This window comes from Aegilops tauschii, chromosome 7, assembly GCF_002575655.3.
Source record: "Aegilops tauschii subsp. strangulata cultivar AL8/78 chromosome 7, Aet v6.0, whole genome shotgun sequence".
Lineage (NCBI taxonomy): Eukaryota > Viridiplantae > Streptophyta > Magnoliopsida > Poales > Poaceae > Aegilops > Aegilops tauschii.
Window position 1 is genome coordinate 223,865,477 of NC_053041.3, and position 22,149 is coordinate 223,887,625.

At 45.2% G+C, this 22,149-nt stretch overlaps 3 protein-coding genes across 3 annotated transcripts; all 3 read right to left on the minus strand.

Moving 5' to 3' along the window:
• Window positions 1-2,117: 2,117 nt before the first annotated feature.
• Window positions 2,118-4,845, minus strand: LOC109779348 (uncharacterized). Its single transcript, XM_020337966.3, has 3 exons — window positions 4,467-4,845; window positions 2,578-2,752; window positions 2,118-2,447 (listed from the first exon to the last, which is right to left on the minus strand). The coding sequence occupies exons 1-2, from the start codon at window positions 4,644-4,646 to the stop codon at window positions 2,579-2,581; spliced, it is 354 nt and encodes a 117-aa protein (XP_020193555.1). The 5' UTR covers window positions 4,647-4,845; the 3' UTR covers window positions 2,118-2,447; window position 2,578.
• A 126-nt stretch (window positions 4,846-4,971) lies between these two features.
• LOC109779345 (pentatricopeptide repeat-containing protein At2g03880, mitochondrial) lies at window positions 4,972-7,192 on the minus strand. The gene has a single exon (XM_020337963.3). The coding sequence runs from the start codon at window positions 7,054-7,056 to the stop codon at window positions 5,134-5,136; it is 1,923 nt and encodes a 640-aa protein (XP_020193552.1). The 5' UTR covers window positions 7,057-7,192; the 3' UTR covers window positions 4,972-5,133.
• Window positions 7,193-16,035: 8,843 nt separating this feature from the next.
• On the minus strand, window positions 16,036-20,113 carry LOC109779347 (uncharacterized). The gene is made up of 5 exons (XM_020337965.4): window positions 19,570-20,113; window positions 18,496-18,948; window positions 17,613-17,750; window positions 16,673-16,912; window positions 16,036-16,442 (listed from the first exon to the last, which is right to left on the minus strand). The coding sequence occupies exons 1-5, from the start codon at window positions 19,972-19,974 to the stop codon at window positions 16,329-16,331; spliced, it is 1,350 nt and encodes a 449-aa protein (XP_020193554.1). The 5' UTR covers window positions 19,975-20,113; the 3' UTR covers window positions 16,036-16,328.
• Between the last annotated feature and the right edge of the window lie 2,036 nt (window positions 20,114-22,149).

A 22,149-nucleotide genomic window follows, 5' to 3' on the forward strand; every position in this document is an offset into this window, starting at 1 on the left:
TCTTCAGGCCATGTCGGATGGCGAGGAAAGGGGAAGGTGGAGACGAAGAGTAATGTGCTCGGGCTGACGACGTGAAGAGGAAGAGGCTCTGGCTAGGATTAGGGACGCCGACCGACTTAAATAGTCGGACTCTAGCCTCGAACGGCGAGCCGGAACGGCGCCACATGGTGTTCACACCCCATCGGAGGATACGCCCATCAGACTGTTGGGTTTCTGGGCGATTCTATATGGGACCAGACCGTGGCAAACGCGCACGGGGTCTCCTTATATCCACCTCATATGTGGGCTGGATATGAGAGATGTTGGTCAGTCCGGGCACTTGAGGCCCATTTGAGATGCCCGTTTTGGTCGGGTTTTTTGACCGATTATTGACTGGGTTGTTCGACAGAGCGTTTGAGGCGGGTCTTAGCCTCTTAGGGCGCCGGCTGTACATGCTCTTACACTTTTGAGTGCTTGTGTTTTAGACTGGGCTGTAGCTGCAATCCACCGTAAGCATAGCCTGAAACCAAGCGCACAGGAGCTGAAGGAAGTGTGGTCAAACAGTCCCACATGATATCTGTTTCACTTCAACTCTGAAACATCCACGCCGAACAACTGACCGATCCAGTCCAAGCCAGCACGGCCACGTGTGCATGGAAGCCTCTAACATGCTCTCGCGCCATTACCATTTCTCGATTTATTTTTCGTGCGTGCTTGTTTCGGATAAGCGGTTGCATGCGTGCGTAGGTGCTCGTGCCGGCCTGGGCTGGCCCGGCATGGCGCGGCCACGAATAACGCCATCTTGCTGCCAGCCGTGCACGCCACCCTTGGGCTCCTGTCGCTCGCTGACACGTGGGACCGACTAACTGCACGCAGATCATGAGACGATAAGATGCCAGATGAACAGTGCAGAGCCTTCTCCTGCTGACAATCCGAGCCTAGTAGCTGGTCACTGTTTCTCCTTTCCTTTTCTTTTCTCTATGTCTACCACCTGTGTGCATGCACATGGCTGCTTCCAAACACAGATAGGATGAGATGGAAATGAGATAAGATCCAGAAAGAAAGAGGCTGTTGGTATAGAGTACAGTACAGCCTAGGCTGGACATATGCAGATCACAGTGTATGTGCTGTGCAGCGGGCACACATGGATCTGCGCACAAGTAACACTCAGGGCCTGTTTGGTTCCAATAAGTTAAGGTGACTTAAAAACAGTGACTTATAAGTCATGCCTGTTTGGTTGTCATCTGACTTATAAGTTACCTGACCACACCTTCTCACCTTGTTTTTTTATGTAAAGGTAGTGGGACCCATGCAAAAGGGGTGACTTATAAGTTTTAAGTTGGGGTGGAGCAACTTATGACTTATAAGTTGGGGTGACTTATAAATTAGGTCTGTTTGATAAAATAAGTCACTTTTTTCACTTTTCGACTTATAAGTTGGAGATTTATTTGGAACCAAACAGGAACTCACTCCATCCGTTTCAGTCAGTTCAGCAGCCTCCTACTAGATCTGAGAAGGAACAGCGGTCACTTGATCATTCACTCAATATATTGCATGTACTAAAATAAATGACAGCCTAAAAATTGTGCCGCCGGTTCCACCTAATATATATACTTATATAAATAAGGTTAGCCAAATAAAAACCATAGTACTACATATAATGCAAAAACAAAAAAATTAAAAAGATCTACTAGCATATTCATATGAAGAATAACAACCAAAATTGCATTCTCAGGACTGTCTATTTATTACTACTGCACACCGGATTCACAATATTAGCCCTGGATGCAACTACAGTCTTGGGAGTTTCTAAAGGGGAGATGAACGGATTGGGAGGGCAGACCGGTTGAGGAGGGCACATCAGGCACTTGCATAAAGTTTTCTTCTGTAGGACAGGCTCTGCCTTTTCCGGTAACAGTCGTTATCAGGAGCAGCTACCTTCTTTCTACCTAGCTAACCCTAATGCCTCCGGCGGTCACTGGGGAAAATTAGCTCCCACTCTGAGCCTCAGGTAAGTTATCACTAAGAGTCTTGACTTCTCATTAGGTTAACCAGTTAACAAGAAATTATTATCACTAACATGGTGACCCCGTGCAGATTATCCATGAATCCCGCACAATGATTGAGTGTCCAGATGCTAATCAAGGTCACATGAAAATAATTAAATTCTAGGAGCACAACTGAATCTTGAACAGAAAATTGGAAACAAAAACTTATCGACTGGGGGCAGAACAGATAGCTCCAGCCCCGAGTTCTGAAGGGAAGAGAAAAGAAAAGCAATCTCCTTAATTGTTTTTTCGAAGTGAACCGACGCTGGCAATCAGAAGCTGGACCTAACATGGCTCCTATACTGTGATGATAATTGGAAGCCATTCATGTTACTGCACTCGATCGGCAGGCAGGCAGGCATCATCTCATGTGGCGTTCAATCACCTGATTATTTGGGAACAGGAAGGAGGCAGCGGTGCCTAACAAACAGATCAAAGGAGAATCCTTTACTTGGTAGGGGACACATGGGGATTTCTTGTGCTGCTCCAATTTGAATCAGGTGCAAGGCTTAAAATAACGGGGTACTACTGGTGCCACCCTAGCTCATACCTCACTTCTTCGCCTTGGAGAAGCGCAGGCACCTATACTTCTCACCGCTGACTGTGATCTCAAGGGCTCCGTCTTGGTTATCCTGATTCGAAGCAGTTCCCATCAGGACACTCTTTTCTTTCTCCAGATTCTCCCTTTCCATTTTCAGTCTTGCCTCTTGCCGCGCAATTTCAGCCTGCAAAAGGAAGATTGCAGCATTCCATGTTAAATGTCCCCAAAGCATGATCAACTATGAAGCAATAATGACATTCCCTAAAGAAACGAAGCAATGATAACATAGGAAATGTTTGAAACCCAAAGGGTCCTTGAGTTAGTCTGTTGGCATCTTTCGATGATTTTAATAGAGAAAATATTTAGTTTACTACACACTATGGTTTGCTCTAATTGGAGATTACCATATCGATTTGATTTATTAGTTTGAAGACCTCACCACCACGTTTCAACTTTAATGAGCTCAGGTTATGATTTAGTTTTGGCTCCTAGGTTATGATCTCTGGAGACAATCTTCTGGTGCGCCCGCAAAGCCACTGTTTGTTCATTATGACTACAACCTGTGAATATGTGCTCAACAAACTATACGGATACTTAATTGGAGAAGCACCAACTAAGCAAGCAAGATAATGATATCAAATTCATTAAGTTCGTAGTCAGCAAGCAACTTAGGAAGATCTGCATCTTATGTTGGCACTTACTAGTTACTCCCTCTGTAAAGAAATATAAGAGCGTTTAGATAGTGATCTAAACACTGTTATATTTCTTTACAGAGGGAGTACCATGGAAAATAATAGCCAAAACAATAACGGCAAGAACAAAATGTATAGCACAATTATGTAATGTGGTTGTCCAACCTAACTTTCTAATTAAATGATTAACTGGTCAGATTCACGAAGAGAGCCTACCAACTGTTAGGGTGTATGAGTCTATGAGATTATGTACCAAAAATGGGATTGGTGTAGCCCAAGAGGGTACACATGTCCATCCCCGCTTTGTCACCTCCCTCCACCTAATCTATCTTGTCACCTCTACCAATCCCACTCCCAGTACACAGGGGAGGTGCTTCATACGTTGCAGTGTCATTTTCTTGTGTCGTGCATCTCACAGTGTAGAGTATTGCCAAAACTAGGACCATATCTAGTGCATTTGTCTCCTAGCTATCAATTTATATCTTTCCTTAGAAGAGTCTCACCAAGACTCAACTACCACGCATTACTTGAATAGGTATATAATTTCTGGACCAAGTAACCATATTTACATGCACAATCATAAAGATCTGACAACTGATAATGAAGTTAGACAATACGAATCAACAAGGTACTACAGAGTACATGCAGCAGAAAAGGAAAACCATGACTTTTAGCACAAAGAATGCTAGTCTGATATGCTCTATTCTAGTCACACAAGACCACCTGAGGACCAATGCTTCTCAGACATATCTTACATTCTTATCTTCACCTGTAAGTCACCTTTCTACGATCGACTATATTCTCTACGTAACTGAAGAGGCCAACTTTATTCCCCTGACGCCCTTGTAAATATACTACAGCGTAAAGCAAGCAATAATCTCTTACATTGCACTTCTGCAGTTTAGCATCACAAGAAACTGAAAGACATTGACACGAAATCATAAGAAAAACTCGCGTTTCGAGCAAGAATTGTGATACAGTGGGAGTATCAAGAGTCAAATAATGAATAGTACACTGAAACACAAACCAGGCTGCCGCTGCAGCATACACATTTCCCCCATTCTCGATCGTGCAAAAGATGATGCAAATTGCTGATCACGGTGGCGAGGGAGGACGGAACGGGGGGGGGGGGGGGGGGGGGGGGGGGGGGGGGGGGGGGGGTGTATGAATTAAGCGAGCCATGAATCGGATTTGGGGACTCGTTACCTCGCGGCGAGAGAGCTCGGCCTTCCACGCGGCCTCCCGCTCGGCGACCTCGCGCTCGCGCTCCTCGATGTAGCTCTGCATCTCGCGCTCCCTCATGACGCGGTCCTGGATGTCCGCGTCCAGCGCCTCCTTGAGTTCCTTCACGAACCTGTCCACCACCGCCTTTATCCGCACCGACATCTTGCCGCGCCTCAACAACCACCACCGCTCCTCCTGGCGCCTCTTGCTACCGGCGCCGGTCACCTGCGGCCTCCACGGACCATGGCTTCTAGGGCTTGCGGGAAGAGGACGCCGGAATTCCTCGTGGGCGCGTTTCTTTCCTTGTTCTGTTTCGGCTTTGCTTGCTTGGATGAGGCGGATGAGCTGGGAAAGAGATACGGCCCAGTGGGCTTCTTTATGGCCGCTATTTTGCTCACTTGCCTCTTTCCCTTTCTCCTTTTCTTTTCTTACCTTTTTTTTCTCCTTTATCTTTGTTCTTTTGACTGCTGGTATACATACTACTCCCTCACAAAAAAATTGTATATAGTACTAGTCTTACTCTTCTTTCACAAGATACTAATATAAATGTGGTTAGGCATCTGAGTTGCAAAGAAAATGCTGTAACAACTTGTGATCAAGCCATTAGTCGCCACAGGAGCCTTGCCAGTGTGTGTCAGTGTTAACTTCTCTACCAATAGTCGCCACATGAGCAAACTCCATCCTGGAAATGGTGGAACCGAACCGGATCCCTGATTATGATCACCTTGCCTTCACTCTTGGAGACGAGCTTCACGAACGAGTGGCAGTCACCACAGATCCTGAGGTTCTTCATGATCCTTACAGGCTTCCCCTTCATTGAATTCATCATTGCAAATGCAACAGCAAGTTTCTCGCTGTGATATTTCAGCAGATCTTCCTTCTGCTCACTCTCAAGATCCTGCAGCACAAACTCTGTCAGCGGGACATAACCGAGGTCTGTGACCCTCCTGATTAGTCGGTTCAGTTCCTGAACTATGCCAGCTGAGCATGGGTGTGACAGTTCACCAGCAATGAACACATGGACTTGTTTCCCCAGCTCGATCCAGCTGCGCCCGGGCTCTTTTTTGGCCCCTTGGTTTCTCATCACCTTCCATGACTTCTCGGCATCTAACCATTGTCGCAAATCAGCATATGTATTTGACAACAATATGCGCGCACCTTGGTCTTCCGGCTCAAGTTTAAGGATCTCTCTTGCTGCATATGCTGCAAGGTTAGCGTTTTTGTGCATTCTGCATGCCCCAAGAAGAGTTCTCCAAATGACCGAATCCGGCTCAAAGTTCATCTCACTGATGAACTTCACAGCTTCGTCAAGCTTCCCTGCCCGACCAAGGAGATCAACCATGCAGTTGCAATGCTCCCTCTCAGGCTGAATGCCAAAGAGCTTCTCCATGGACCTAAAGTAATACCAGCCATCTTCCACCAAGCCAGCATGACTGCATGCAAACAGAACTCCAACCATTGTTATACGGTTTGGTGTAGGTCCTTCAGATTGCATCAAGTCGAAAGCCTTCAGCGCCTCGGCGCTTCTCCCATTCTGCGCCAAACCAGAGACCATGGTGCTCCATGAGATCACATCCCTACGAGGCATTCTGCTGAACAAGGCGTCTGCCTCCTGCAAGCTCCCACATTTGCAGTACATGTCCAGAAGTGCATTGTGCAGAATCAAGTCCCTCTCATACTTGAGCACATGAGCATGTACCTGCCTTCCCAAGTCGAGCATGACCATCCCGGTGCACGCCCGGAGGACACTGGTCAAGGTACCCTGGTTAGCTGGGAAACCAGACTCCTTCATCCTCATGAACAATTCTACCGCCCCAACACCATCACCGCTCTGTGCGAACCCCGCGATAATCGAATTCCACACAACCAAATCACGGGTGACCATCTCGTCAAAGACCCCGCGCCCGCTGTCCAAATCTCCAAGCTTCATATACGCATCAATCAAGGAGCTCCGCACAAACACATCCGAATCCAGCCCGACCTTAACAATGCTCGCGTGCACAGCAGCGAGCACCCCAGGTGTGCCGCAGGCACCAAGAACACTAGAGTATGTGTAACTGTTGGGAGCCACGTCGTCCCTCTTCATGTCCACAAGAAACCTGAGCGCCTCCTCTTTCCTCCCGCCGGCATTGGCCAGAGCCGCGACGACGGTCGTCCAAGAGACGACGTTCCTGTGAGGCATTCCGCCGAACAGCTCGAGCGCGTCGTGGAGCAAGCCGAATTTGGCGTACATGGAGATGAGGGAGTTGGAGACGAAGAGGCCGGTGTGGGGCGCTTCTCCTCCACTGTTGACCGTGCGGGAGACATGGTCATGGATGAGGCGGCCGTCGTTGGCCGTGCCGTGGCGGACGCAGAGCTTGATGAGGCGGCAGAGCGAGATGGGGTCCGCGCGGACGCCGGCCGCGGCGAGGTCGGGGAGCAGCGAGAGCGCGGCCGGGAGGGGGCCATCGTCGCAGAGGCGGGAGAAGGTTGCGAGGAGAGGGTGCGGTTGGGAGTGGGAGTGCAGGCAGCGGCGACTCCGGCGAGCTGCGGCGAGACGCTTGCAAGGCAGGCGGTTGAATAGCGATCTCATACCCCGCTAGGCTTAGATCGACTCAGACTGTGGGAGATGGAACCGAATCAACGTAACACAAAGGCAAATTATCAAAAGGGTCACTAAACTACAGTTATTTTATTTTTCTTGATTTGACCTATTAATAACAAAAACAAAACAAAATGAACAGGGTGACCATATGTATGTCCTATTCTCTATTTATTCTAAAACTAACTCCTAATGCAGCTTCAACCACGTCACCTTAAAAAGAAAAGCCATTGAAGAATAACAAGGACCATTCAAGTTTGTTAGAGCATCTTCAACTGATGATGTAAAACTTGATGCCCTAAAAACAATTAGCCAAAGAGAAAGAAGGTTTTTGGACACCGCTTCTGTTGTTGCTTTTTCCAAATAATGTAAAATCGGCGCCCAAAAAATTCAGCTTGGTACTCTCATAGGATTCAACAGTTGGGAGGCCGAAAGGCGAATTTGATGGTTGTCAGGGCATCGACCTCAATTTTGGCCGGCGTAGCTCGCCGGGGTCGAGACGGTCGTCGAGCCGCCTAGGGATGTAGTCGAGAGGGACAAGGGGTCGGAGGGGGGGGGGCTAGGTGCCAACTCCGGTGACGCTGCGCGCCCGAGTGTTGAACAGAGTCATGGCTCGGCGATCGTCACGTTGATTGATTGGACGTCTCTCTTGGCCACTAATTGACCTCGGCTTCGAAGATAAGTTCGGGGGCTACCGACGGTGTGCTGGACTAGGGGGTCCTAGCCTAGTGGACCTAGTCTGTGGGCCAAACTGATGGCCCGTCAATGAGGAAGGACTCTGCAGGCCTCCAACCCATGTGTATCCAGCTTCACCGAAGACTTGGCGTGTACTCTAAGAAGATCTATTAGATTTGGCATATAATCCCTAGATAGCAACTGACCATGTGTAACCCTAGATACCCCTGGTGCCTATATAAACCAGGGTTTACTCCGTAGAGGCCATTCATACATTCATCATCATCATACCCCCTAGGGTTTAGACCACAACTCATGATCTCGATGTAGATCAACTCTTACTTTGATACACCCATAATATAAGCAAGAGCAGGGCATAGGGTTTTACCTCCTTAAAAGAGGACCCGAACCTGGGTAAAAACACCGTGTCGTCTATCTCTTGTTACCCATCGATCCGATCTAACAGCTCGGGCCTCCCTACCTGAGGTCTGCCAGTTTTGACACCGATAGAGTCACAACAACGGCGACAATCGACCAGAATCAGCGTGGGGTGGCGACAGTCGACGGCGGGGAAGTTTCAAACTAGCGGTTGGGTTTCGCCAAGGCAGGTTTTGTTTTAGGCCAGCAGCTAGAGGTGATGTGTATTTGCACCATGTGTAGCAATTATTTGGGCGTGATATAACACAGTTTCACACTTTATCATTGATCCGAAAATCACGCTCCCGTGCGGCTCCGCGGCCGCACTGGGGCGCCCCAACTCCGGCAGCCTAGGGGGCCTCTCTCCTTCTGCTCTCCCCTCACCGTCGCCGAAGAGAGTTGTCGGGCAAAGCCTGGACGGCTTCGGCGGCGGTGGGGCCGTATGGCGGCGCCTTCGCGGCGGATCTAGTGGTTTACGAGCTGGACTAGAAGTGCTGGTAAGGAGCTTGTGCGCCGGCAAGTGCAAGAGGCGGGGGCGACGCAAGGACGCGGCCGTGGTTCCGTGCAGGTGTAGACCGACAGTGAGTCCATCGCAGCCTCCCGTGGTGATGCGTGACGAGCTCGCCATGGCGCAGTGCATGCATGGTCGGGCACGTGCTGAGTCTTTGACGTCTTGACCCTGATTCCTTTGGGCCTGTCCGTGGTTGCACCGGCCAGCCTTTGGAGCGGCGGATTGTGGTGGCCACTAAGGATCTTCGCAAGGATTTCGCCCTTCAAATCTGGTAGTTGACTTCGTGGTGAGATGCAAACTATGCACAATGGCTTGACGTAGAGGGGTGGTCGTGTAGCGGCGGCCATCGTAGCTACATGGATTGTGGAAAAGTGGTGGCGACAACACATATGTGACGTTAATTGCGGTGCTACTCGAGCACCCTGTCTCGAGCTCCGGGGTGAAAGCCTAGGTATGATACCTAGCAATGGTGATGTTTTGTCGTCGTTACCTTGTTGAAGGCATTGCTCGGATATGTTCGAACTGGTTCTTCAGGGTGAAAACCTAGATTCTAACCCCGTGTGGTTGAATCCGGTGACGGAGGCCCTTGAGCGCCGCTCCCTTTCTGAAGGCGTTGCTGTTGAAGAACCTCGTCGTCCCTGTGATGTCATGAGATGGTTGGTGTGAATATGGTCATTGTTGCAGTTTGCCAAACGTGGATCTGATCGCTTTGTTTTTTTTCTCTCTCGCCTATGCACAGCTTTGGTCTTATATGACTTTGCTGTTTGCTGGCATGTTTTTTTGTGTGTATTAGAGTTGGCTGTGTGCATCCTAACTATGCAGAGGCCGGGTGTGTGCTCATCGTGTTTTGTATCCTCTTGATGCGTCATTTTGAGCCAATAAAAGCCACCCTTTGTCGAAAAATAACCTTTTTGGGCATTATATAGAGATACATTATTTGTTGGAGCAGTTTTTTCCACCTAAAGTCCTTTAAACGGCAATTTATTAGGCACGACTGATGTTTTATGGAGATGCTCTTAGATCTAGTGGATGGTTGGGGCATATGGACACTAATGTATTTTGGTTTAAAAGACACGTTACTTGATGGAAAGATGGCATTAGCTAAAAGACATGTTCTTAGGAGAAAGAATGTCTCTTTGTAAAGACATGTCACTCCTGAATAGATGTCTATCACGGAAAAGACATGACCCCTGGTAAAAATATGTCGTTTTATGAAATATACGTACTTGATGAAAAGATGCCTCTTCATGAAAATACATGTCATAAAATAATAAAAAATAATCACAATAATTATAAATTAACAGGTTACAAGAAACATTTTTCAACTTCCCAAAAAATGTGGCCATTGAAATTGCCTTTAACCGTACCGAAAAAGTAATGTAGTTTAACAGTTCAATTTGTTTATACATTTCAATGCCGTTTCAAGTTCACAATTTTATGCTTAAAATTTCAACATTTTTATATAAAATATATAAAATAAACTCATTAAAATCATCTAATCATACCTGCAACAAAGCAGATGCTTTACAATAGTTTTCTAACCTTCGCAATGTCACTAATTTTTTACCCTACACAACCTTTTAATCAACAATGGAGAGAGAGAGAGCAACAACAGAACGAGGAGGGAGGGAAGGAGTTCCACATGGAACAAGATATTGCTTGAAATTTAACAAATTTGCTGGATCAAACCAAAAGATTTTTCTCCCTCAAAATAATTTCTTCGGTTTGTTAAATTGGTTAGATATCTACTTCGATGCGCCTTTTACCACCCTAGGGATGGTCTCAAGGGCACTCTCATGCTCACAGAAGCGGCCCCAAATGGTAGCCTTGTATTTTCACCGAAGCAAAACGAATTGAAGCTATCATCATAGCCGGTTCACATTCAACGTATGCATGTTTTTTACAGGGCAATATATGCACGTTGACGACAAGTATGGAGTTAATATGAAATTTTTCAAAGTATCTTTCTACTCCCAAGCTCAAATGAGCTCGGGATGAACAATAAATTTATAAAATATGAAAAACAATTGGTTCAAGCATTCACAAATGTTCTCAGTACATGGAAATTTTGAGCCTGAAACAACATTTGTGGAAGGCATGGCCAAAAAACACTCCAAAATGATTTAAAAAATAGCATTGTTGGAGCATCAATATTGTTTTCTTTACCATGACTTCCAGGAATGTTGATTTGTGATAAATTTTTGCAAGCACATAAAACATTTGTCAAAGTTTGCACCAAAAAAGATTCAGATTTTTTGATTTATTTTACTATTTATTTTTCTTATTTTACTGTTCATCGGGGTGCATTTGAGCTCGGGTGTAGATACTTCGCGTCCATTGAGAAACCTCTCACGACAGCACGCTTCATGTAGAAGAGGAATGGAAAGTTGTCCGGTGGGTGGTTGCTGAGAGTTAAGGTGAAATTTTTCACTGAGAAACGTCACATGGCAGCATACTTCATATAGAAGAGGAATGGAAGGTTGTAAGGTGGGTGGTTGCTGAGAGTTAAGGTGAATTTTTCATTGAGAAACCTCTCATGGCAGCATACTTCATGTGGAAGATATATGGAGAGTTGTATGGTGGGTGGTTCATGAGCGTTTGAGGTAAAAAAATCATTGAGAAACCTCTCTTGGCGGTATACTTCATGTAGAAGAGGAATGTAAGGTTCTAGGTGCTCGACTGTCGTTCATTTATGAATGATTGCTGCTAAGCGTGTGGCATTGATCATACGGACCGGAAGTTCTCAATCAAATTTAGAAAGAAAGATGACCGCACATATTTCCTAGTATATGCCATCGAAGAAGAAAAGTTGGACAAGCCACCGCTATAGAAAATGTCATCTCAATCAATTCTTGAAGCCACCTCTTTTGGCTTTCAAAGAGATCCCTGTGGAACTCTGCATACCTCTGTTAATTCCTAGTGAATATACGTCTGATATAAGCTCCTATTTTGGATGGATCCTAGTAGTATTCAGCCGAGAGGCATTTTCCTAGTCGGCTTTTAGTTAGTCACCACGGCCATAATGGACACCGATCTCATACTGGTGCTGCACAGAGAACAGACTAGTTGGTAGTAGATGTACACCAGCAACCCACATTCCATACTTATATAATTATCCATCCAAACCTTAATACATAAAACGCCGACTATTATTATTTCACAATTTATTCATAAAAAAAATGTGAAATCTCCATCACAAAGTTTTGACTATGAAACATGCAAATGACAACATATAGAATTACATGATTCTTAATTGAACATGTTAGTTAGATGTACCATACTGTTGCTCCCAAACGAACGTGGATTTGCATCATGGAACTTGCATTTTTCATCTATAGCTTTGAAAAAATTGACACTTTCATTTATAATTTTGTATAAGAGGTATGAGACGACAAGTTCTCAAATCTACTCGTGCTCATATGTTTCCAATGAACTATCCTAGCAAGCCTGACGCTAACAAAATGATAAAATGAACACATTAAAACCTAAAAGATGCTACACATATGGTCAATCTACAAAATTATTACGAGACATTCCTTACTAAACTCTCCAACCCCCCCCCCCCCCCCCCCCCCCCCCCGAATTCAACTGAGTGCCCCTTCCCCTAATTTCTGTCCAACCATAGAATCCCACAGAAGCCACTCCGTTAATCTTGTACCATATCATCCGTATGTGTGCCATTGCTCTTAAAACCTGGCCGCCTCAGCAGTTACAACATGCATCTCAAGCTCTCTGTAAATGGCCTAGCGGTTAGAACACGCCTTCTAGCTTCCTTTGCAAGATCTTTGTGCCGCCGATGTGAACATATATTGTCCTTCCTTTCCCTTCCAAATGATGCACATGCTCCGGATTTCAATTGCATTCCTTGAACCTCAATCTGCTATGGTAATGCATGAACCTTAGGCCCTTCAAAAGCCAGGCATTTGGATGATGCACCTACTATCTAAAAGAATCTCGTGCATTGAAGGCAACGATACACTTGATGTTGACTTGCATCTCGATCACGTGAAATCAGGCGTGTTTAATGTTATTCTACTACCTTTATGTTCAATCCAATCAGACGAGCCCTTCACTTTTAAGGATGCATATATACAAGTCATCACAAATAGCAAAGATGTTCTATCATGCATTGTCTTATGTCATATGGTGTACTCCGGTTCAATCGTTTACCTCAAAATTTTGACTTCAATTGGGTAGGGCATGGGATCGATGGGATGTTAGATCACGTGTGTACGAATGTAAGGCACGGCGACAATGTTGGGCGTCTATGACAAATTTCCTACCTCACCCTGATGGAGAGTGGCTGGATATAAAATTTCAGACATCCTTGGCGAGCTGAGCTAGCTGAAGTCGAGTAAGTCCATTATTTGGTTCCCCAGATTTCCTCAAGATCTGTGATGAACCCCGTGTCGTCTGATGAAAAAGACTGGTCAACTTAAGAGAGTATATTCAAGGAAGTCAAAGACGTATAGTATTACACTCGATCATATTCAAGGGAATTAATTGAGAACAAAAAAATAGGTTCCCACTTTTATCTAACCGTGGCAGGACTAGAGGCGGCATCCCTTGCTGGTTGTGTCATGTTTCAGACTTTCTCTCACAGCTACTGATAGCTGAGTGTAACCCTTTATATGAGTAATAGAGATGTTGCTTTCTCCCACAAAATAAAAACAACAACTCATATAAACTCTATTCCACAAGTTAATAAGATCACTAATATTGGTTTCCTGAGAGGTATGGATTGGAAAAAGCAGAAGGGGGTTTTGACTCCAAGGTAATAAGGGAATCCTTTTCTTTGTCATTTATTCTATTTCTTCTGCATCGCTAATGCGGTGCGTACATACTGCTACTAATGAAATGAAAAGCCAAAGACGGCTGGATTTAAAAATGCTAATTTAGAGTGTGAAATTCACAGCTTTACTTTGCTTCTATTAATGTATTATTTTAGATCTGATGGTTTCGTATTCTTAATTCATACATAACTGGGACTAAAATAGTGCAATGTGTATATGTGAAATATCGTGCATTAAATAATACATTTGGGTTTGTGAGGATATCCATATCAGATATCACATGAATTAGATGTGCTTACATGGAGTTGTACACGTGATGTATGATGGTGTTCCATTCATCTAGTATACTTCTACTTCAATATACAATTTGTGTTATTTAAAATTCAATTAGTAATTGTTATTATTGTCACTACCACGAAGGGCAAGGAGTTGGAAGCACAGTTACACTCTACCCAAGTAGTTGAATGCAGGCGTTAACATGGACGATACGAAGGTGCGTGGCTCGGCACATGCCTACATTCAGCTCCAGCCGTGCAAGAATCACCTCACCATCTTATGTTGTGCCACATTAATTCATGCAACATAGATGGCGCTATATAAAACACTGCTAGGCAGTGATGGATCCATAGGCCAAGAGAAGAAGGGCAGGGCAGAGAAAGTGAGCCGGGCTGAGGGCAAGAGCATTGTAGCAATGGGTGTGAGAGGTGTCGGTAACACGTCTGCTACATGGACGAGCAATTCCACTTGATGCACCTCAAAATCCTGACTGAAGAAAGCATTTCAGACGAGCGAGTGCATCCCTGTTGTGCACAACACATGCCACGGGTGTTGCGCCTTCCGATCTTCATGCTTGGTCTCGCCGTGCATCACGTCTTCCTCCACAAAATCAACCCCACTTCCCTATGCCACTGGGTCATTCATTCCAGATGCATCTAGTCAGACTGTGCCACTTGGCTAGCATGGAATGCTTCGACATCTGACCGCCACTTCCTCGGACCTGCTGGCGTTCGTTCGGCTGCGACAACTGACGGGCGGGGTGGCGGCTCGATGCTGCGAGGGAAAGAGTCAAGCATGGTTCATGTCTAAGTTGTAGGAGCCTAGGAGTGAGCGTTGATTGAAGCGAACAGCTTGTGTGTCTGCTCTACCGCAATTTACTTGTTTGGGTTCACTTTCTGTTTTGTCGAGAAAGATGACTAGAGAAGGGCAGAAGAGAGCTGTGTGGCTGCCTAGCTAGATCCAAGTCTTGATCCGTCCAAGCTTCAAGACATTTGAGAGCATCGAGACAGCAAAAAAATTCAATAGGTCTGTGTACATAAGAGGGGAGGAGATAGGGTCTCCTCACTGACGCATCAAGTATCTAATCTATAAGGCTGTGTTCGGTAGTACTCCGCTCCTTCGCCAGGGAGCGAAGCGGGCAGAGCGCCTATTTTGCCACTCTCCAAAAATTGTACTGGATGCCGCTCCGCTGCAGAGTTACGGAGCAGAGAGTTTTCAAACGGCCCCTAAGTATAATGATATGTCGATGAACTTTTCTTTTTGCGGGTAAATATGCCAATGAACTACAAATGCAGTATCATCCATTATTTCAGGTCGAATTATTAGAGATGTACAAGGGCTATAGTTTCTGTTTTTTGCTTTGTCTGCGGAAGCAGAAGCAAAGCATTGATTCGTCGGAACCTACTTCTGCGTCACGATTGCATGTCAAGAGGCAAGAATTTCACCGTGGCAAGACAAGATCGTCTTTCCTCACAGCTCTGCCCTAGACACTAACTCCTCGTCAATGCAGTCATCTTTGTGTTTGGCCAGTATACCTTTATAACAGATTCACATATCCTAATCCCTTTGAGGTACCCATCTGTGCTCAGGTACTCGCCAATTCCTTTACTATGGAGTTGTACACGTGATGTATGACGGTGTTCCATCCATGCAGTATACTGCTACTTTTATGTAGTACAATTTGTGCTTTTTTAAAATTCAATTGGCAATTGTTATAATTGCCGCTACTACAAAGGAGAAAGAGTTCGCGGCGCAGTTACACTCTACCCAAGTAGTTGAATGCAGGCGTGAATGTAGATGATGTAAAGGTAGGTGGCTCGTAACAAGCCTTACGTTCAGTTCCAACCGTACAACATAAGGTAGGCGTCCCCGCAAAAAAAAACATAAAGTAGGCGTGACCATCTTATTTTGCACCACATTGATGCAATGTATAGATGGCTATATATAACACTGCTAGGCAGTGATGGATCCATAGGCCAAGAGAAGAAGAGCAAGGCAGAGAAAGTGAGCTGAGCTGCGGGCCGAGGGCAAGAGCAGTGTAGCAATGGGCATGGGAGGCGTCGGTAACATGTTTGCTACTCAGCCAGGAATTCCACCTGGTCCATCGCAAGCGCAAACCGCAGGCTGAGACAAGCAAGTGGATCTCTTTTGTGCACAACACATAACTGGCGTGTCGTGCCTTCCAAGCCAGGCATAGAAAGAAAGAGAACTTGAAGCGGAGAAAAGAGAGGAGCTGCATGGATCCAAGTCTCAAGATCCTTCCCAGCTTCAGCACAGTATCTCACTGACAGATCAAAGTAGCGAGGAACCGTCGCACCCAGAAAAAGAACTGATGAACGACGGATGAAATGCCATCACTTATTTAAGTATACAAATGTCATTACTCGCACAATATGTGGAGAAACTACAGATGCAGTATCGTGAATTATTTCAGGTCAAATTATTAGAGATGTACAAGGACCGTATCTGTGGTTTTGCTTTGGCTGCCGGAGCAGAAACAGAACCATGTATCTGTCCAAACCTTCTGCTGCGCTAGAACTGCACGTCAAAGAGGCAAGATATCCGCCGTGGCAAGATAAGATCATCTTTCCTCACAGCTCTGCCCTAGACTCCTCGTCGATGCCGTCATCTTTGTGTGTGGCCAGCGCCTTTATAATGGACTCGTATATCCCAATTCCTTTGAGGTACTCATCTTTGCTCAGGAACTGCGAGACATGCACTGATCTTAAGTACTGTATTTGTAAAGGACATTGGTACTTTCTTGTGTATAAACGGTAAGAGCATGACCAATATGTTGCTATTTCAGTTGTCGGGTACTTTAGGTGCACGTTGATGTGTCTACTTCTAAAGCTATGCTATTCTATATGAGAAAGACAATCGAATTTTTCGGTAAGTTGATGACTTGATGTATTAAATGGAGCTTGGTGGCACAAACCTCGTTATGATCATGGAGCAGTATTGGTGTGTTCGCCATAGGCGAAAAGCCGAAAGCTGGTATCCCAACTTCCCGGAAATAACGAGCATCAGTAGAAGCCGGAAATATCTCTGGCTTGCCAAGTTTGCCACCAGCTCTCTTCACAGATTCTTCAAACACAGGCCACCATGGGTTCGAGCTGTTGGCAATTGTCATGGCTGGCTTCCCTAACTTGTCAAGGACAGAGCCCTTCTGTTTGAACTGTCAAACAGACATCAAGAAGAAACTTGATTACAAAACTTATGCACCATGTAATATTATCCTTACAAGATTGCCAAAATTAAAATAAAAGGAAACTCTCAGCTCAACTGCTCCTTCGTTTTGCTCATCAAAGTGTTACACTAGCATTATTCGTTTACAAGCTTTTTTTTATCTGCCTTTCGCAAATTTTCAGCATGCATTGCCTTTAAAGTATTTGTAGCAGGCACAAACTGAACATGAATCAGTTTTCACCAATAGAAGCTCAGGCTTTAGTACACCAAATGAAATACTCCTATCTTACAGTCATTTAACACACTAGACAGTCAGAAAAAACACCCTCAACCCCCAGTACCCAATAAAAAGTAGCTAATACAAACTAACACAGCAAACCTCAATAATTACTTCAACCCTTCAACTGAATGAATAATTACAAGATAATTAACCTTCTTCAATTATTCTAGAAAACTTTCTACCCATATTTTGTGTTAGATATTTCTTTCCTTTTTCATAATTTAAAAGACAAATCAAAAGATTTACAGTGCAGAAGAGGAATGATAAATTAACCTTCATTTCAAATGGGTATCCCCCATGACAAAGAACACGATTCAAGAAACATCAAATATAATGTAAGCTCTCCACAGCATAGATGATTATATATGTTGACAAGGCATAAGTAATTGCCCTGTCAAGAACATCATACCTCGAAAGTCAAGTTGCGTGAAGAAGGTGCCCATTCTTCAGCAAGACGCTTCTCTAGTGCTTCAGTATGAACACTAGGAGGGATTCGAATGTCAATTCCTACCTCTGCTTCAGATGGTTGTAGATTCATCACAAAACCCTGAAATAAGAGTGAAATTAGACTTATTAGCTGAAAACATGAGTCAATCAGGGTGAACTTGATGGCAAAGTGTTATCCTTTTAACAAAAACTACATGACTAAGGTAGAAAATACTAATTGCAATGAATTCAAGATGTTACAGTACATAAAAGCATCAGAGTCTACATGATCATGATTGTGAACTCCGTGGTACATTTCGAAGTAAATGAACTTCAAGAACTGACTTACAATTCTCTGACTCGAAGAATGGACAGAACACAAAAGTATCAGGTCCTATGTAAGTGATTAACTATGGTAATTCTAAGAAACATGAGATATAACGTTACTGGCCAGCACCAACTAAGAAGAAAACAAGCCTTAGTAATGCTGAAATCATATGGTCCTCTTTTTTAGCAGGTGGATTACCTATCTCATCACGCTACCAGACATGTCAGAGATTCTTAGGCATGAAAGACTAAACAAAATCAATACTAAACAGATATTCAGTATAGAATAAATAATTCCTAGTCAAAGGAACTGATTGTTCAATTTGAACAAACATCAAATATGAAACCTATGCACTGTGTCATCTCAAAATAAATTTTAAAATACGTAGGTTAATCAAGAAAAAGGACATCACATTAGCAAATGAGCAAGCGAGCAAGTACTCAAACTGCTTATATTTTTAATTGATGTTGTGAAGGATCCAATAGCAATTCGTAAATTACACCTAGCACATTGTAAACAGGAACTTGGATAAACTAACCGTGGGTGTAGGTGTCCCAGCCTTCAAGTACGCAAAATTCACCGATACAACGTCCCCTTCAGCTTTCTCTTCGGACTTAACCAAATCAAACTGAGCTGTCCTGAACCTCCGAAGAGCCTCCACACTTTTCATTAAATTCTCCATTGCACTACCATCATACAATTTTGCACCATGCCCTGGCGCTCCCTTTGCTTTAATAGTAAGCCACCAAGGACTACGTTCTGCATAGAACACCCGGTACTCCTCCCTAGGGGATGCAAGCCCCTCATCAAGAACCAATCCCACATTCAGCTCCTTGAATTCCTTCGATGCAACAAATAGCTCAACACCCTCATGTCCACCAATCTCCTCATCGGGAACAAATATTACATATATGTTCCGATCTGGGACAAAGCCCGCATTACGGAGACGCCGAATGGCTTCAAGATACTGCATCCCCACACACTTCATGTCCTACATTCATGAACCATAGCGAAGTTCTCTTAGATAAGATAAACATGTAGAAGTGACAGCTTATCACACCACATGTAGCTTTTAGCAGTCTCGCAGTGTTTGCGAAGGTCACTCTGATGGATCATGCACATCAAGCCATACATATCATCTAAATGCAGCTAAATACTACTGGACTATAAAGGGGAAACAGCAATCTTAGTAGCGGAATTCATATATTTCAGGTAATATAGGTTGCATCGAACTATATCCACATGGAGTATAGATCTCTACAGCCACAGTGAATCTAGTCACAACTCAAAAGTTCTCAACATCATCAATAGCGACAAAAGAGAACACTGTGATTGGATTCAGTGCTAAAAATTCACTTATTAGTCAAGTTACAGACCACGAATCATGCCCAAAAAGATTAAAGATGGACAGATTACTCAAGCATGCTCGTCGATGAAAGAACACTGAAATCAACCAAGAAGCTTGCCTGTGATATACTAACAGAGACTGCACACGGCCTAAAGCAGTTATCTTTCGTGTTATGTGTAGTCTACACATTATATGATAGTATATCCATATTTGCAGCCCAAACGAAGCAAGTAAAAAAAAAATCGCGGCTGAAAGCAATCTTGCCTGGGAGCCGCGCGCGTAGATGCGACCGGATGCCTCGTCAAGAGTGGCAGAGAGAGGCGCGTGCTCCCACTTCTTGGGCTCCGACGGCACGACGTCGGTGTGGGAGTTGAGAAGTATAGAAGGAAGCGACGGCCGCCGCCCGGGCCACCGGAGCAGCAGCAAGGGCTTGCCGGCGGCAAACTCCAGCGTCCGCGCCTCAAGCCCAACAGCCGCCGCCTGGTCCCGGAGGAAGGCCACCGCCGCGGCGTAGTCCGGCGTCGGCTGCGCCGTGTCGATGCGGAGGTACTCCTGGAACCGGGATACAGCCTCCGCGTCCGACGACGGCGAACTGGCCGCGGCGACGGAGAGGAGGAGGAGGAGTGGGAGGAGAATCTTGGTGAGTCCAGCCATGAGAGGAATCCGCATCGTGCCCTCGCTCCCCCCTGACGAGAAAGGGTAGGAGGTCGTGGCGATGAGTAGGGAGAGCGGCGGAGACGGGAGTTGGACTCTGGAGTTGTTGGTGGTGACGGCGGGGAGCCACTGGTGCTGAGACGGTAATCATCAGGCATCAACTGACGTGGAAGAGTTGTACTACTGTATTCTGCCACAACGACAAGAAATTCTTCTTTTAACACAAGAATATAATTCTGAAAACTAGCTAGAAAATGGAAAGCTAAATTGAGAATGTTTTGTGTAAAAAATCTTGAATTTATAACCGAGATGCATGTTGTTTTGTGAGTTAGGAGTACAAGGTTGCTTCCGAGGGGTGCGCCTGAGGGCGAGAGCAAACCCTAACCTATTGCTCTACCCGCGCCACCATACACACACCCAAAATCAGATGGACCCGGTGCAGTCGCGTGTGGATTTGATGCGTTGGGGCGGGACTGGGATCCAGTGAATGGCCTCTGCCAAGTCACGCTGTAACTGGCGGGTAGCCCGCCGTTGGATGTAGGGGGCGTCACAGATAAAACACTGTAGCAGGAAATACTGTTGACCGAGCCCTGTAGATCTTGTATTGTTCACGCATATCTGTCCGCCCGATTTTAGATCGGACGGTGTGGAGAGGGGGCAAGTCACTGTACTGTTCACTAGTGACTGGTGACTAACAAGTCACTGGATCTCAGTCCGTTGGGGCGGTGGCCTTTCCACGGGCTATGCCGCGTGTGGTGCTGACCGATCGCTTCGGCAGCGAGGTTTTCGAAGCGAAGCTCCATGTCGTAGCTTGGGCTGGTCCGACTCAAACGTAGTGGGGATGGTCATGTCCTCGTTGTCGCTTTCGCCCTCCTCTCGCGGCTTCTCAGTCCCTGACTAGTAGACGCAGTCTTGGTTGGCTTGGATAGATCGCTAAGTGAGCAGCGACGTAGGGGTTATCCCGGTGGCTTGAGACGTCTCCAACGTATCTATAATTTTTTATTGTTCCATGTTGTTGTATTATCATTCTTGGATGTTCTACAATCATTTTATAACAACTTTATATCATTTTTGGGACTAACCTATTGACATAGTGCCCAGTGCTAGTTGCTGTTTTTTTACTTGTTTTTACTTCGCAGAAAATCAATATCAAACGGAGTCCAAACGCAGCGAAACTTTTTTGAGATTTTTTTTGGATCAGAAGACACAAGATGGGCCGAAGAAGTACCAGAGGGGTGCCCCGAGGGGGGCACAACCCACCAGGGCGCACCTGGGCCAGGTGCGCCCTGGTGGGTTGTGCCCACCTCGGCCGTCTCCCGCACCGCCTCTTTGCTCTACAAATACCCAGAAAATCCAAAACCCCTAGGGGAGTCGACGAAACACAATTCCAGCCGCCGCAAGTTCCAGAAACCACAGATCCAATCTAGACACCATCGCGGAGGGGTTCATCATCCTCATTGGTGCCTCTCCGATGATGCGTGAGTAGTTCATTGTAGACCTACGGGTCCGTAGTTAGTAGCTAGATGACTTCCTCTCTTTCTCTCTCTTTTGATTCTCAATACAATGGTCTCTTGGAGATCTATTTAATGTAACTCTTTTTGCGGTATGTTTGTTGGATTCGATGGACTTTGAGTTTATGATCAGATCTATTTTATACATGAAAGTTATTTGAGTTTTGATCTCTTATATGCATGATTGCTTATAGCCTCGTATTTCTTCTTCGAATCTTTAGTTTAGTTAGGCGAACTAGATCGATTTTTCTTGCCATGGGAAGAGGTGCTTTGTGATGGGTTCGATCTTACAGTGCTCAATCCCAGTGACAGAAGGGGACATGACACGTACGTATCGTTGCTATTAAGGATAACAAGATGGGGTCGATTCCTACATGAATAGATCTTGTCTACATCATGTCATTATTCTTATTGCATTACTTCGTTTCTCCATGAACTTAATACACTAGATGCATGCTGGATAGCGGTCAATGTGTGGAGTAATAGTAGTAGATGCAGGCAGGAGTCAGTCTACTAATCTTGGACGTGATGCCTATATAATGATCAATGCCTGGATATCATCATAATTATTTGAAATTCTATCAATTGCTCAACAGTAATTTGTTTACCCATCGTATGCTATTTTTCTCGAGAGAAGCCACTAATGAAATCTACGGCCCCCCGTCTCTTCTTTATCATA

Coding starts and splice junctions, on each gene's coding strand:
- LOC109779345 (XM_020337963.3), bottom strand. CDS start 7,056: ATGAGATCGCTATTCAACCGCCTGCCTTGCAAGCGTCTCGCCGCAGCT.
- LOC109779348 (XM_020337966.3), bottom strand. CDS start 4,646: ATGTCGGTGCGGATAAAGGCGGTGGTGGACAGGTTCGTGAAGGAACTC. Junction 2,753..4,466: donor CCGAGCTCTCTCGCCGCGAG/GTAACGAGTCCC, acceptor TTCCTTTTGCAG/GCTGAAATTGCGCGGCAAGA.
- LOC109779347 (XM_020337965.4), bottom strand. CDS start 19,974: ATGCGGATTCCTCTCATGGCTGGACTCACCAAGATTCTCCTCCCACTC. Junction 18,949..19,569: donor TCTACGCGCGCGGCTCCCAG/GCAAGATTGCTT, acceptor TCATGAATGTAG/GACATGAAGTGTGTGGGGAT. Junction 17,751..18,495: donor CTGGGACACCTACACCCACG/GTTAGTTTATCC, acceptor CTCTTATTTCAG/GGTTTTGTGATGAATCTACA.